The sequence below is a fragment of the Tympanuchus pallidicinctus genome, unplaced genomic scaffold (genome assembly GCF_026119805.1).
Source record: "Tympanuchus pallidicinctus isolate F22 unplaced genomic scaffold, pur_lepc_1.0 scaffold1, whole genome shotgun sequence".
NCBI lineage: Eukaryota > Metazoa > Chordata > Aves > Galliformes > Phasianidae > Tympanuchus > Tympanuchus pallidicinctus.
The window spans coordinates 53,388,543-53,402,407 of record NW_026294618.1 but is presented as its reverse complement, the minus strand read 5'-3'; the positions used below and the strand labels follow the sequence as shown (position 1 = coordinate 53,402,407).

Genomic DNA, 13,865 nt, shown 5'->3' with positions numbered 1-13,865 from the left:
TGCTGTTATTTCAGCAGGCATTATTTGTTGAGCAAAAATAACAAAATGAAATTTTGGCCTACATCCTTGCTATTTTACTTAGATGTTTTTTAGGATATACTCTCCAGTCCTTGTTGGAGATTGTCCTGAGTTCTCTATATAGCATTTAGTTCTGCTTTATCTAATTGTTGATATCTAACGCCTGTCTCTCCTACTTTCAGTTTGTCTGCACTAAGAGCCAAATATCTTAAACTAATGAACTTTTCACTGAGGTCTGGTAAGGACAAATGGGGACAGTGAAGTTACTATATTACTAGTAAAATCAATGTTGGTACATCAGTTCACGTCTGCTGATCATGCGCCTGCGGAGTCAGAGACTTCCTGCATTTAATTTTGATTTCAGCTAGTTTTAATTTTTTTTAGGTTTTTTTTTAGTTTTTTTTTTAGTTTTTTTGATTTCAGATAGTTGAGCTCTCTTCTCAGTTCATGCTTCAAGGTAACCCTCACATCACCTGACTGGGTCTGGCCAAGGTTGGAGGTTCTGGTTTCTAACCAGGGCATTTCTTATAAATAATAGTTCATAAAGCTCCATATAGTTCAAGTAGCACTTCGGCACCTCTCTCAGACATGAGGTTTGAATTTTGGATGGTTATATCCAGAGCCAGGGGTTGGGCTCAATGATCATTGTGTGTTTCTCAGAATATTTCTGAGATTTCAACTTGTGAAAGCTCTTTATAATTCATTCACTGAAACTTACAGTTTGAAAAAATAATTGTGTGTCCGAGCAGAAATCACACGTTTGACACTGTGATATAAAATGGAATAGCAAGCTGTTGAAGTCTAGCCATTAATGGATGATGATGTACTTCCTGGTAGCCAGCCTGAAAGATAGAAAGCTTTGGCAGGTGAAAGTACATGTGTGGTGCCTTTCATAACAGATGTCATTTAGCTGTACCTCGAGAGTATCAGATGGCTTTATTTATAAGAGCTGGAGTTATAAACAAATAAAAAGCTTCAGTCTGATCATTCATATTGGTAAGCAACAGGCTTAAAAATTCATTTTGCTGAAGACTTCCTGATCTTTAATGTTACATTAGACATTTTGAATTCTTAATTCACGTTAACATTAGCCTCTGCTTGAAGGGATTCTTCCAAGTTCAGCATTAGACTAAATGAAAAGTAGACATGCAAACTCTCTCAGTTGGGTTTCCTACAACACTTACTGATTGTAATTACACTTGGGTTTTACCAAGGGATTTTTACAGTGCCAGTTGTTTTCTGCTGAGTATTTTCTTATACGCCATTGCTCTTCTTTCACTAAGGCTGCAAACCATAACTCTACTTGATTTTCTAATTCTTAGCATTAGATGGTATCTTGATATCAAATGAACATTTGCCATAGTAGCACTTCGATAAACAAAGGAGTAAAGTCTATCCTCTCATGTAGAATAGGAGATGAAGTGCAAATAAACTGATGCCAGAATATTTCATATTACAAAAAATACTTTATATATTCAAAGCATCATTATCACTGGTTGCAGCTCTAATTGCTGGCTACTTATAAAAATCAGCTCCTCTCATGCACCCAGAAAATGAGAAAGATGTTTAGTGAAACTTCAGAAAAACTGGTATGGATTAACCTACCTAAAAACATATATAGACGCAGTAGAATTACCACATGGATAGAGAATGTTAGAAAGAATGGACAGGAGAAAAGGGACTTTCACAAAGCTCCAATTTGGGCATTAGTTCATGTAAACACCCAGGACAGCAAGGTTTACAGGGTTCAGAAATGAGAAACAGTAAAGACAGTAAAGACTGCAGTTCAGAACAAAATGGCCTACAGGGGAAGAAAGAAAGGAAGAAAGCTCTTCTAGTGAAAAGTCACACTGCCTCGGTTTGTCTTCCTGAGATGAGGCAGCAAATGGTGTATGTGAAAAGGTGCAGGCTTTGACTGGTAGTTTCTGTACAGGCTGAACTGCTGTACCTGCAGTGTCACTTTACTCATGCACAGTGCAGCTACTTCCTGCAGCAGCAAGCAATTGTTGAAGCAGAATAATAGAATAATTTTAGTTGGAAGTAACCTTTAAAGATCATCCGATCCAACATCCCTGCAATGAACGGAGACACCTACAGCTAGATCAGGGTGCTCGGAGTCCCTCCATGCTGACCTTGAGTCTCTCCAGGGATGAGGCATCCACCACCTCTCTGGGTAACCTGTTCTGTTGCCTCACCACCCTTACTGTAAAAAACTTTCTCCAAAATAAATCTCTCTTCCTTTAATTTGAAACCATTTCCCCTTGTCCTTTCACAACAGACTTTGCTAAAGAGCCTGTCCCCTTCTTTCTTACAGCCCCCTTTCTTACTTGGTCTCCCTGGAGCCTTCTCCAGATTGAACAGCCCCAACTCTCTCAGCCTGTTCTCATAGGAGAGTTTTCCATCCCTCAGATCATCTTTGCAGCCCTCTTCTGGATGCGCCCCAACAGGTCTGGGTCTCTCCTGAGTGGGGGACTCCACATCTGGATGCAGTACTCCGGGTGAGGCCTCACCAGCACAGAGTAGAGGAGCAGGATCACCTCTCTCACCCTGCTGGCCATGCTTTTTTTGATACAGCCCAGGAGGTGGTTGGCTTTCTGGGCTACAAGGGCACTTTGCTGGTTCATGTCCAACTTCCCATCCACCAGTAAAAATAGCCTACAGTACAATGCGGACTTTTGGGCTTGCACCTGGGCAATTAGAAATATTCAAATTTACTTATTGTTTCTAGGCAAATAGCATGCACCAAACATAGTCAAATCCATTTGAGAAAAGGCAACAGAAGCTTCTGTGTGAGAACAGAAGCTGCACTTGATTTGCTTATTGATGTGTATGCCTTTGTGGGCGATTTTATTTTTTAGTGGCTTTCAGTAGAGCAGCCACCGTCAGACCAGAAGGTGTGAATTTTCCCCTCTGTTCAGCCTCATGTCCTCTCTGCTGCTTTGCCAGTCCCACACTCCCCTTCCTCCTAACACAAACGAGCACACAAATTTTGTGACCTGAGCTGTGCATGTCCTGCTTGGGACTCAGAGAAACCTCAGAGGAGCAGGAGCTGACTTTCCATCAGTGCAACTCACTAGCTGACACATGGAAACTAGCCCAAAATGTGTCCTCTCTCTTGGAATTACTTCTTACTGGTAGGACTCTCTCCTTGGACTCCTCAGCAATACTGAAAACCTTGCTGTTAGAAGATGCAGGTGCTTGTAAACGAGCTTTAAAAATGAACAAGTTGTGATTTGATCACTGATGATTTATAATTTGTCCATGCTTAGGTATAGATCCTCTGGGATGGCAAAAGAGGTACAAATAGCCAATCAACATTTATTAAGTCTCTGCTACAAAGCATACTGAAACCAGATCACATAAATACAGGATAAACAGAAGTTTTCAATCAGGAAGAAACAGCATCTTTTTTTGCATGTCTTGTTCTCAGATACTCTTGAAGTATCAAAACTGAATTTTTTTGAAAATACCCAGTCTGCGATAGACATGTCACATTTTCCAAGATAACACCAATTGCTAAAGTTTGACAAAGTTTAACAAAATTGAAAGTAGGGCCCTGAAATGGAAAACGTCAGACTACCATAGTGACAGTTTAGTGCTATTAATCTAGACTTTGAACATAATAAACACTTTTTGTTTTGTTTTGTTTTTTTTAAATGCATCTTTACATGAGCCTGACTTTAACTTAATTCAGATGCATTCATCTTTGCATGTGCAACTGGCTTGTGATAGACACTGCTTGCTTGTCTTTTCTGAATAGCAAATATCTACGTCATTCTCTAGATGAGATTTTCCCATCAGGCTGTAATCCAGAGGCAGACCAAACCAGACAGCTGACAAGCCGTTGGCTCTGCATGGGATGAGTCACTATTGTGCTGTATCTGCAGGCTGTGCCAGTTTGTCATGAGGAAGTAGCTCCTGAGCAGGTACAGCCTCTGTATCTCACCTTCTCATTTACAGGGAGCTGCTAACTTGCTAGATTAGGAATTCGATTTGTTTCGAAGATGAATTTTCCATGGTGAGCACTTACAATAGCAGTTATCCTGTGTTCATTCTGTACAATCAGATTTTGGCGATGGCTCAGAGGATCATTTAAAAAGCTGCTCATTCTCAACACCAGAACAAACAACACAGCTAGGGGACAAAATTCTCTTCAGTCACAACTATGAATTCAGAGCAAAGCTGTGGAGCTGTTCCAAGGCCATGGTGACGTAGAGTGGTCAGGCTGGATCCTGTGTGCTTCCTACCTCCCTCCTCCATTTGCCTTTGCACTGGAGGTGGTGTTTGGAGGCCACCTACAAATTGGCCATGGTCATGAGTTCACTCTTGTGCGACTGCTGGGTGCACAGAGATGGCAAAGAGGCACAGAGAGCCTGCTTCACTCATACACCGTGGCTCAGGGAATTCACTGGCCCTTCTGGGGAGAGTCCTACTGCTGCAGTCGGTGGGAGCAGTGTCTGCTAATAGCAAGGCTATGGAGTATTTACAATCCTCCTTGTGCAGAAGGTTTCTTTGTTTTAGTTGAATGTGTTTTGCTTTGTTGCAGAAAGATTTTTGTCTTACTGGACTCTCTCCTGTGTGCATCTCAGAGACTTGCATTTATATTGTTTTGGGGGTTAATCCTAAAAACTGCATTTTAGGAAAGTGCATGAATGTCACATTTCTCTGTATAAACAGCTGTTGGCAAGGAATAATGATGCTTTGGTTATACATTGTGGAAATATATCTAGAGGTTAATCAACTCATCCGCTCTCGGTGGAATTACATCAGGTTTACAGCAATAGCATTCAGTTCAGTAGTTGGTACATCTTTTCATTTAAACCAGCTTGTGAAATACTTGTTTTGAATTGATGACTCACTGGGAATTTGTGCATATTTCAAACATAGAAATGGAAACATAAGAAAAAACCTTTTTTTTTTTTTTTCCCCTGAGAACTTCGTAAATGACAAGTGAAGTTGAATACTTCCAAAAATTCTCTTCAGCCACGAAGACACCTTATAGCCTCAAACAGTTGGTTTTCCTAGCATGGCTATCCTTAGAGAGACCCAGTTTTTAAAATGAGCCGTATGGAAGTGAGAAACTTTTTTCTGTCTAGGTAGTAAATCAAAACCAAAAGGAGCAGAGTTGCTCAGAGCATAGATGAGCCTTCCAGCCTGTCTGCTCTGGTTGTGATGGCACTGGGATGCTGGAGGATGAAGGAGTTTGGCTGATTGATGCCAGGTAGCTGCTTCTGAAATCTGAGTTGCTTTTCCAGATCGCAGTGTGCTTTTTTTTTTTTTTTTTAGTTGGTGAACTCTTTCTGTAGCAAGCAAACTCTTAAACTATAACGCTGTAGTCCTCAAGGAAAATAAAGGAAGTTGTTTGCATTCGTTTGGATTTTTGTGGACATAATATAATGAAGCAGCTAAACAACTTCATGGAGTACGGTTAGCAAGTTGGAATCTTAAACTATGTTGTTGTGTATCTCCCTGAGGCACCCAGCGTGAGTGGGCTTTAGCTAATGCTCACCACATTACCAGTTTTTGATGTAACAGCCCTGTTTCGAAGGACTGCGTGGTCCTTTGTGGAGCGTGAAGTTAATGACCCTCATCAGTGACTCCAGTTCAATCAATATGAGTTTACTTTCGACACCTTTTTACTAGCTGTATTTTGCAAATAGCTGTTAAATGATTAGGCTGTCGGATTAAACCTGTTTGCTCAGTAGTGTAAGCAGAACTAGGCTGACAAATGCACGTCATGGCAATCGGTGTGCGGTATCTTTTCAGTGTAATGTTACATGCTGCTTTAAACCACCTGTATATATTTGCTATATTTTAGGAACTTACAGAAGAGAGATTACATGATGATTTTTGTTTAATTTTGTTTTTGGTTAATCTTGAGCTGCTCACAAAATGATCACAGTGCTTAATTAAGCAAGTAAATATATTCCACATGAATTCAATGTGTCTGTAAATAAGGCCTGTTAAACAAAGACAACTAGATGACAAAATAAATAGAGCTTCTGTTCATATTGAAACAGAGGGCCAAGAAATCTGTTCATTGCACATAATAACACAATAGTTATCAAGCAATATGCTGGGGACCCTGGAGGCTGCTCTGGATTGAGTGCCAGTCCTCTTAAATTCATGCTATCCAGAGTAGTTATGATGACGAAGAGGCTCAGCTGTGTTTTGAGGTCGTCTTTAAAAGAAAAGGGTGGCACTGACTGAGCAGAGAACAAATGAGCACCAGGAGCAGACTTCTATTCAGTGTCAGGAGATAAAGGTAGGAGGGCAGGTTTTTGAAAGTATGCTTTTTCCAATTTTCATTTTATTGAATTTTAAACCAATACTTGTAATTAAGGACAGTGTTCTAATTTCTTGTTGAAAACTTCTTCAATATTCAGCTTAATTGGACAGTTTGTTGTAGGAGTTTTGATTTATGTTGTTTCTCTTTCCATGCAAAGCCACACATTCAATCTCAATTTGCTTTTTATTTAATTTTTTTCTTGGAATTTATTCTTGCTGTTCAAGAGCAACAGAAAAATTCCCTGAAAATAAGGTGTGTTTTTTTTTTTTTTTTTTTAAAGATATATGGTTTCCAGGAGATCTCATATACCTTTATGTATGTAGTATATATATACTATATAGTAGCATTGTCAGAGAACATACACATATACAGAGAGTAACATTGTCAGAGAACAGAAATAAAATTATTCATCTTTCAAACAGAAAAGGAAACAAGAGAGCACCTTAATTCTCTCTGATTGGCCTTATATTTTTTTTTACTATACTTAATTTCCTTACCCATAAAACAGATGAAGATCAAAATGTATGTTTATACAAAATAAACACAGGCAGCAAAGCCCCAGAGCAAATGAGTTATATTAGTGATGCCTGAATTGCTGTACTTTTCAGACTTAAAAGATTATGTTATATTGTAATGCTAATGCTACTGAACATAATAGGACAATATTCTTTATTTTTCGTGATAACAAAATTTTTCTCTTAATTAAAGGAAAATGATGATGAACGTTGCTTGCTATGTGCTAGAGTACTTTCATGAAATGCTTTTGCAAAAAAATAGCCTTGCAAAACAGATGAGTTATTATACACACAAAAGGACAGCAATATTTGCACCCCAAAGATGCCAACAGTATTAACACAGCAGTTACACGTACTGATGCTAAATGTATTTAAGAAATCTTTAGATATTTAGATGTGGGGAAATATTGGTGGTAAGTGGATGATAGGCTGGATGATCATGGAGGTCTTTTCCTACCTTGGTGATTCTATGATTCTAAACTACTACCACTGAAATAAACCAGAGCCTGACAGTAGCGATGTTTGCTTAAATAGCAGCTAATGCTTCAGATTAGTCAGGCTATTCAATTACATTTTAGCAGTACAAGGTCAGAAAACTTCATTTCTCCACTCAGATTTCTTTCCTTACATGCCTCCTTACAGCTCAATCATACAAGATTTTACAGAATGATTTGATCTGGCCAGGCAGTGCCATGTGTCTGAAAACCAGGGGCTCAAGGAAACATTTTGGCTTTGCCAGGTGAACAGCAGGTCCAGCTGCCTCTGTGAGGACAGGGCTGGAGTGCTATTCTGGTGTGGAGATCCCCAGTTATGTAGTTTATTTTATCAAATGAGATGCATGCTTCAAGGGAAGTCTAGTGAAAAAAACTAATTCTGTTAGAAGTTCATTTACAAAATAATTTAATCCCTCGTAAAGTAAGAAATGTGATTTTTGTTTGCATTCAACTAGTTGAAGGTGTTTATGATGGTCTCTTTATTTCTTCTTGCAGCTTCCTTCACAACAAAAAGAGGAAACAGCTGTAAGTGCACTTCAGCACTAGGGCAAATCTATACCACATAGCAGCGTGCATTTGATCCCTCAGTAAGGATGCAGCTGTGCTGTGAATCTGTAAATGGCTCCTGTGTGAAGAGCAATTGGTCAAACAGTGTCCGTATTTCCATGTATATCTTCATGATTTGCATTATTCTGACCACAGTGATTGGAAATCTAATGGTTATCATCTCAATATCACATTTTAAGCAGCTCCACACGCCTACCAACTTCCTGATAATTTCCCTGGCTACAGCTGACTTTTTGCTGGGATTCCTCATCATGCCTTGCAGCATGGTACGCTCTGTTGAGCACTGCTGGTATTTTGGGGACTTCTTCTGCAAGATCCACACAAGCACGGACATTATGCTGAGCACGACTTCCATCTTCCATCTTTCCTTCATATCAATTGATCGTTACTATGCTGTGTGTGACCCTCTCAGGTACAAATCAAAGATAAATGCTTTTGTTATCCTGGTCATGATATTGGTAAGTTGGACCGTCCCTGCTGCTTTTGCTTTTGGGATGATCTTTCTAGAGTTAAATTTGCTAGGGGCAAAAGAGATTTATAATCACATCCATTGTGCAGGAGAGTGCTTGGTCTTCTTTAGTGAAACTTCAGGTGTCATCACTTCCATAGTGTCTTTTTACATCCCTGGATTAGTTATGCTGTTCATCTACAGGAAGATATACTCTATAGCCAAAAGGCAAGCAAGATCCATTGATGCAGTTAGCAAAAGAAAGAAAAGATATGAAACGAAGCACATTTCATTCTGCAGAGAAAGAAAAGCTGCAAAGACATTATGCATAATAGTGGGAGTATTTCTCATATGCTGGAGCCCATTCTTCTTCTTTACAGCAACTGACCCATTTATGAATTATGCAGCACCTCCTATTCTCATTGACGCTTTGGTTTGGTTTGGTTATTTAAATTCTGCATTTAATCCCATTGTTTATGCATTTTTTTACCTGTGGTTTCGCAGGGCGTTAAAGACTATTCTGTTTGGAAATATTTTTCAACAGGACTTATCAAGGACTCAGTTATTTTTAGAGTAACATCCTTTACATGGCTGGCTTCATAGCATTGAGATTTGCCTGCAACTCCAGGAGGCAGGAGCTGAAAATGGCAGAAAAAACACCTGTTCGTTTGCTCACTTATCAGATTTGGTTTGAGCATATAAGTGACTATTTTGTTTGTCTCCTTTCATTCTAGACTGGGAATTGTAGGTATGCAGTGTTTTGATTTTAGCTATTCATATGACATATATGGAGCAATTTATTAACTGCTTTTCTTCATTAGGAAGTGATTCCTAAACAACAGATGTAAAAAACAAAACAAAACAACTGTGTATTTGCCATCCTCTAGAACTAACAGAAAAGCCTTTTCTCTTGAATTTTTAGATGCCCTTGAGTAAAATCCCAAAGATTTTATGTTTTTTCCCCTCCCCTGCAGTATGAGTGCAGAAGTCAGAATATCCTAATGCACAGCCATGTCAGTACACTCCAAGGAGGGAGGATGCGACAAGGAGAAGCCACGGTGTTCCTTCTCTTTACATTTCAATTGGTGCTTCTCACTTTTGTGTTTGTCACTTACAGGCTTTGCCACTTAATGAAGACAAAAGCATTTTTAATGAAATCTAAGATATGGAAAACATGTCATAAGAAATGAAAAGCACTTGTGAAAAGCAATTCTGAATCTGACGTTGCCTGAAAATGATACTTTCATAATGAAAATTCGATGTAAAATATGCTCACATTTGCCTCTTTCAACACTTTTTTTTTTGGCTTGAGCATATTGTTATTTTGTCTGATAGCAATGCTGTGACAGCCAGAGAAGAATCTGTATACTGAACTTTTACAGAACTGTTACATCTGGCCCAAATATAGGGTGAGTGGGACAGGGTGGATGTGGGAGCACTATGAGGAGTGGCAGAAAGGCCATAGAAATGGCTTGGGGTGATGATGCCTGGGTTGGCAGGCTCTCAAGATTACATCTACGTGTGGCTTCTCTGGACATCCACCAACCACATCAGGATTCAAAGGACAGACAAATAAGTCAAAAACTAAAACATAGTCACCAGCTGAAGAAGGCCCACAGGCTGTAATTTTCTCTGACTTTTTTTTGCCTATGACCTGGCTTTGCTAGAATTAATGTATCACCAAACAGAAGGAAATAACACTTCTGGCCTGATCCTGTGACATCTGGTTGGAGCATGGACTAATTCTGGAAATGGACAGTAAAAGATTAGTACCTAAAAATGCTATGCTGAAATTGATGCTTTGATGTTGAAGTAAGAGCTATGCTCAGCTGTAAATGTTGTCCTCCATTCGTGTTGCTGGGGTAAGCACACATTCTATGTGTTATCTTCTTTTTTTGTGCTCTCAGAGCACTGATGCACTCTGCACTGTAGAGCACAAGAGTTCAGTGATACTATATTCCAGCAGAGCAAAAAAACCCCAAAACAACAGGATCTGAGACTCCTTTACAGTGTCATTGTGTAAGTTAGCACACTCCAAAATGACAAAAAAAAAAAAAAAAAAAAAGAAGAACAATGACTGAAATATGCAACACATCAGCTTTGTACTGTGGAAGATAATTCTTAATTGTGACAAAATGACTACTTTAATACTTTATCTCAGAGAAATAAAGTAATTTGAGATTTAAAAAAATCTACCTTTCCAATAAATGAATGCATAATTCCCTTTCTCTTCATCCCATTGAGGTCAGCCTGATACAGTTCATTTTCTTATGTTTCATGTTGCTTTCTGAAGTGAACTATGTGATCATTCGGATATATTGATCTCCCTTGAAATGGCAGCTTCAAAACTGCTGCCAGGTGATATCTTCTTTCTTCTGGTACTGTTATAGATTGAATCACAGAATGGCTTTGGTTGGAAGGGACACCAAGGATCACCAATTTCCAAACCCGTTGCCACAGGCAGGGCCACCAACCTCCAGATCTGGTACTAGATCAGGTTGCCCAGGGCCCCATCCAACCTAGTCTTGAATAGCTCCAAGGATGGAGCATCCACAGCCTCTATGGGCAGCCTGTTCCAGCATCTCACCACTCTCTGTGAAGAGCTTCCCCCTGATACCCAATCTAAACTTTCCCTCGTTGAGCTTAAAAACTTTCCTGCTTGTTCTATTACTATCTACCTGAGTAAGAAGTTGATTCCTCTCCTTTTATAATCCCCTTTTAAATAATGGAAGGTTGCAATGAGATCTCTTCACAAATTTCTCCAGGCTGAACTAGCCCAGCTTCATCAGCCTGTCTTCTTAGGGAAGGTGCTCCAGCCCTCTGATCACCTTAGTGGCCCTCCTCTGGACCCTCTCCAACAGCTCCACATCTTATTGTACGGGGAGCCCCAGACCTGGACACAGTACTCCAGATGGGGCCTCACAAGGGCAGCATAGAGAGGGACAATCACCTCCCTGTCCCTGCTGGCCACCCCTCTTCTGATGCAGCCCAGGATACCATTTGCTTTCCGAGCTGCAAGAGCGCACTGCTGGCTCACATTCAGTTTTTCATCCACCAGAATCCTTAGATCCTTCTCTACAGGGCTCTGCAGGTAAGTGGTGTTTCCATATGAGGAATGTTGACCATCTGAGAGTTTCTAGGTATATTTAATAAATTCAGCATATGTCACTGTAGTCCCTTCAAGAAGCAAAAGGAGACATGGCCTCTTCCCCTTCATCCACTGTATAAAAACTTCAAGAATGTGTGGCAACATCAGCGACAGCATTCTATTTGCAACTCTTAAAAATGTGCACACAGACCACAGTTTGAACCTTTCTTCATCTTTTCCTTTTATGCCATGTTCTAATTTGTTCTTTCCTCTTATTTATGTGTAGGGGGTTGTTGTAAATTGCAATTTTGTAATAGGTTTATAAACAACCTCTGCCTAAGGCAATTGAAATCTTACCCCTCTGGGTCTTTAACTGTAAAAGTATGATCCCATCTGTTTATCTTGCTTTTTGCTGGTGATCATCGGCTTCTACATGACTGTCCCACACTCATGAAGGCTGATGGTAATCTAAGCTAAATTTAGACATCTCAAAAGCAGTACTTTTATCTACTTTAGTCATTTGCATTTCTTTTTATGCTCACTGTAGAAAAACTGTTACCTTCAAGGGTGTTTTATCTCACCACCTTATCCATTTTTAGGTGAGAAGAATTGCCACTGTAAATGCTCCTTTTCTTACTACCATGAAGGATCTTCTAATCTCTAGCACAAAGTTTTAGGCAATTTCAGATACAGTTTTTAGGTAGATTAGATGAAGGTTACTTGGCATAGATGTATCTCACACTATGGAAAAGTGGGTATGTTCTTGGGACACCAAAAAAACTGCATCGAGGCCAGTTTTCTGAAACTAACAGTTAGACAAATTCTAAGGACCAACTCTTGACTAGCAAGAACCCTGAAATGAGTCTTTGGATCAAGGCAGTGGTCCATAGAGCTAGTAGTTGAGGTTTGCCTGAGTAGCTACAAGTGGGAGAAGGTGGTGGAACAGGTGGATTGTTGAGTCCCAGAGGCATACACGAAGTTCCCTGAGGTCTTGCCCTGGAGCACACTGAAAGTGAAGCAGGTCACAAACTGTGAGCAGCTAGTAGGTAATCTTGACTTACTGGAGAGTGCAGAAAAAGAGACCTTCGCTTAGGATCACCTTAGCCATCCCATGAACACTGCAGAAGATCATAAAACATCATGGCTGCACAGAACCACCACAGCCAAGTTACGGAAATGGTGGAAGAATTTTTCACTGTGCAAACCAACAGTTCTCCTAAAAGCTAGTCTGGCCAAGATGTCACCAACGCTAATAAATTGCAAAAGTAAGGGATTTCCACTCTCTGATGACCTCCATCCATATCTAGAAGTCACTTCTCTTCATACTTGACCTATAAGTCAATTTTGTGCACAACCCACCTCAGAAAGTTTCAGAAATAACATTTTTTTCCTCTGGTATTCTGTTACCCAAAGGTGTCACTTTCCCAAAGTGCCTCCTTGCCTTCTGTTTACAGAGTGTCTTCTTTGACAGAGCAACTTTAATGAAGTCCCACGTTACTTTCTCTCGTTAGCTCTAATCACAGGTAGCACAAAGTTATTTCTCAGGGTGAAAGGGACAAACAAGTGAGAGGTTTTAATGAGACCATGGGTCTCTATTCAAACCTGAGTTTTTAATAAATTAGAAGAGCAGAAAAAAATACCTCTTGCTGGTGTCCAATCATTATCAGTTAGCTTTAGTGATGTAGAAGGTACCTGATTACAAGGTGACATCATGTAAATGAAGTGCAAAGGGTCTTGTTAAACTACTTATCAACACATTTAATTAGTGACCTTATTAAACACTTCCCAGATGTCTACTTTTTCTGAAGCAAATGAATCTCCAGTGAGTGATTTCATATGTTTTAACTTCCCTGAAAACTTCTGCAAAGCAATTATTTCAACATTATGAACAGTTCTTTTTTGTTGGTAAACCCAAGTCTATTTGTTTTGCCACCAGTGAAAATAGTTTTCAATGCCACCTCCTCTCATGCTTTGAACAGAAGTGACAGGTTTCTTGCAGTAAGTCCAGGACACAGAGTCACCTGTTGCCTCTGTCTTGGTAGCTGTAGCTTGTGTTTTGGTTGTTTTGACACACTATTGCAGCCTGTGAATGGCAACCTGATTTGGCCCAATGCACAGTGGTCCCACCTCCAGCTGAGCCTCATGGCCTGCCCCTTGGTCACCAGAAGTGGCACAGGGAAAAAAGATGAGCACTGGCTATCCAAGCAGAATCCTTCCAGAAACCTCATAATGCAAGTATCACTCCAAAATGGAGCATTCTTACCAGCTGGATGAAAAAGTGTATTAGTGCAGTTCTCAAACAGAAAAAAATAAGCTCTCAAACTGTGTAAATTCCACAAAGTGTATGGCTTTCCCTAGATCATTAACTCATCCAGGCTGGACACAATGTACTCTCTTGTACATTGCATAAATACTCATTCAACACAGATGAGAAGAACATAAATGC

At 39.9% G+C, this 13,865-nt stretch overlaps 1 protein-coding gene across 1 annotated transcript; it reads left to right on the top strand.

The window, feature by feature from the left end:
- The first annotated feature begins 1,458 nt into the window (after nucleotides 1–1,458).
- Nucleotides 1,459–10,483, top strand: TAAR1 (trace amine associated receptor 1). Its single transcript, XM_052700297.1, has one exon. It carries the CDS (start codon nucleotides 7,910–7,912, stop codon nucleotides 8,906–8,908), a length of 999 nt encoding a protein of 332 aa, XP_052556257.1. The 5' UTR covers nucleotides 1,459–7,909; the 3' UTR covers nucleotides 8,909–10,483.
- The last annotated feature ends 3,382 nt before the right edge of the window (nucleotides 10,484–13,865 follow it).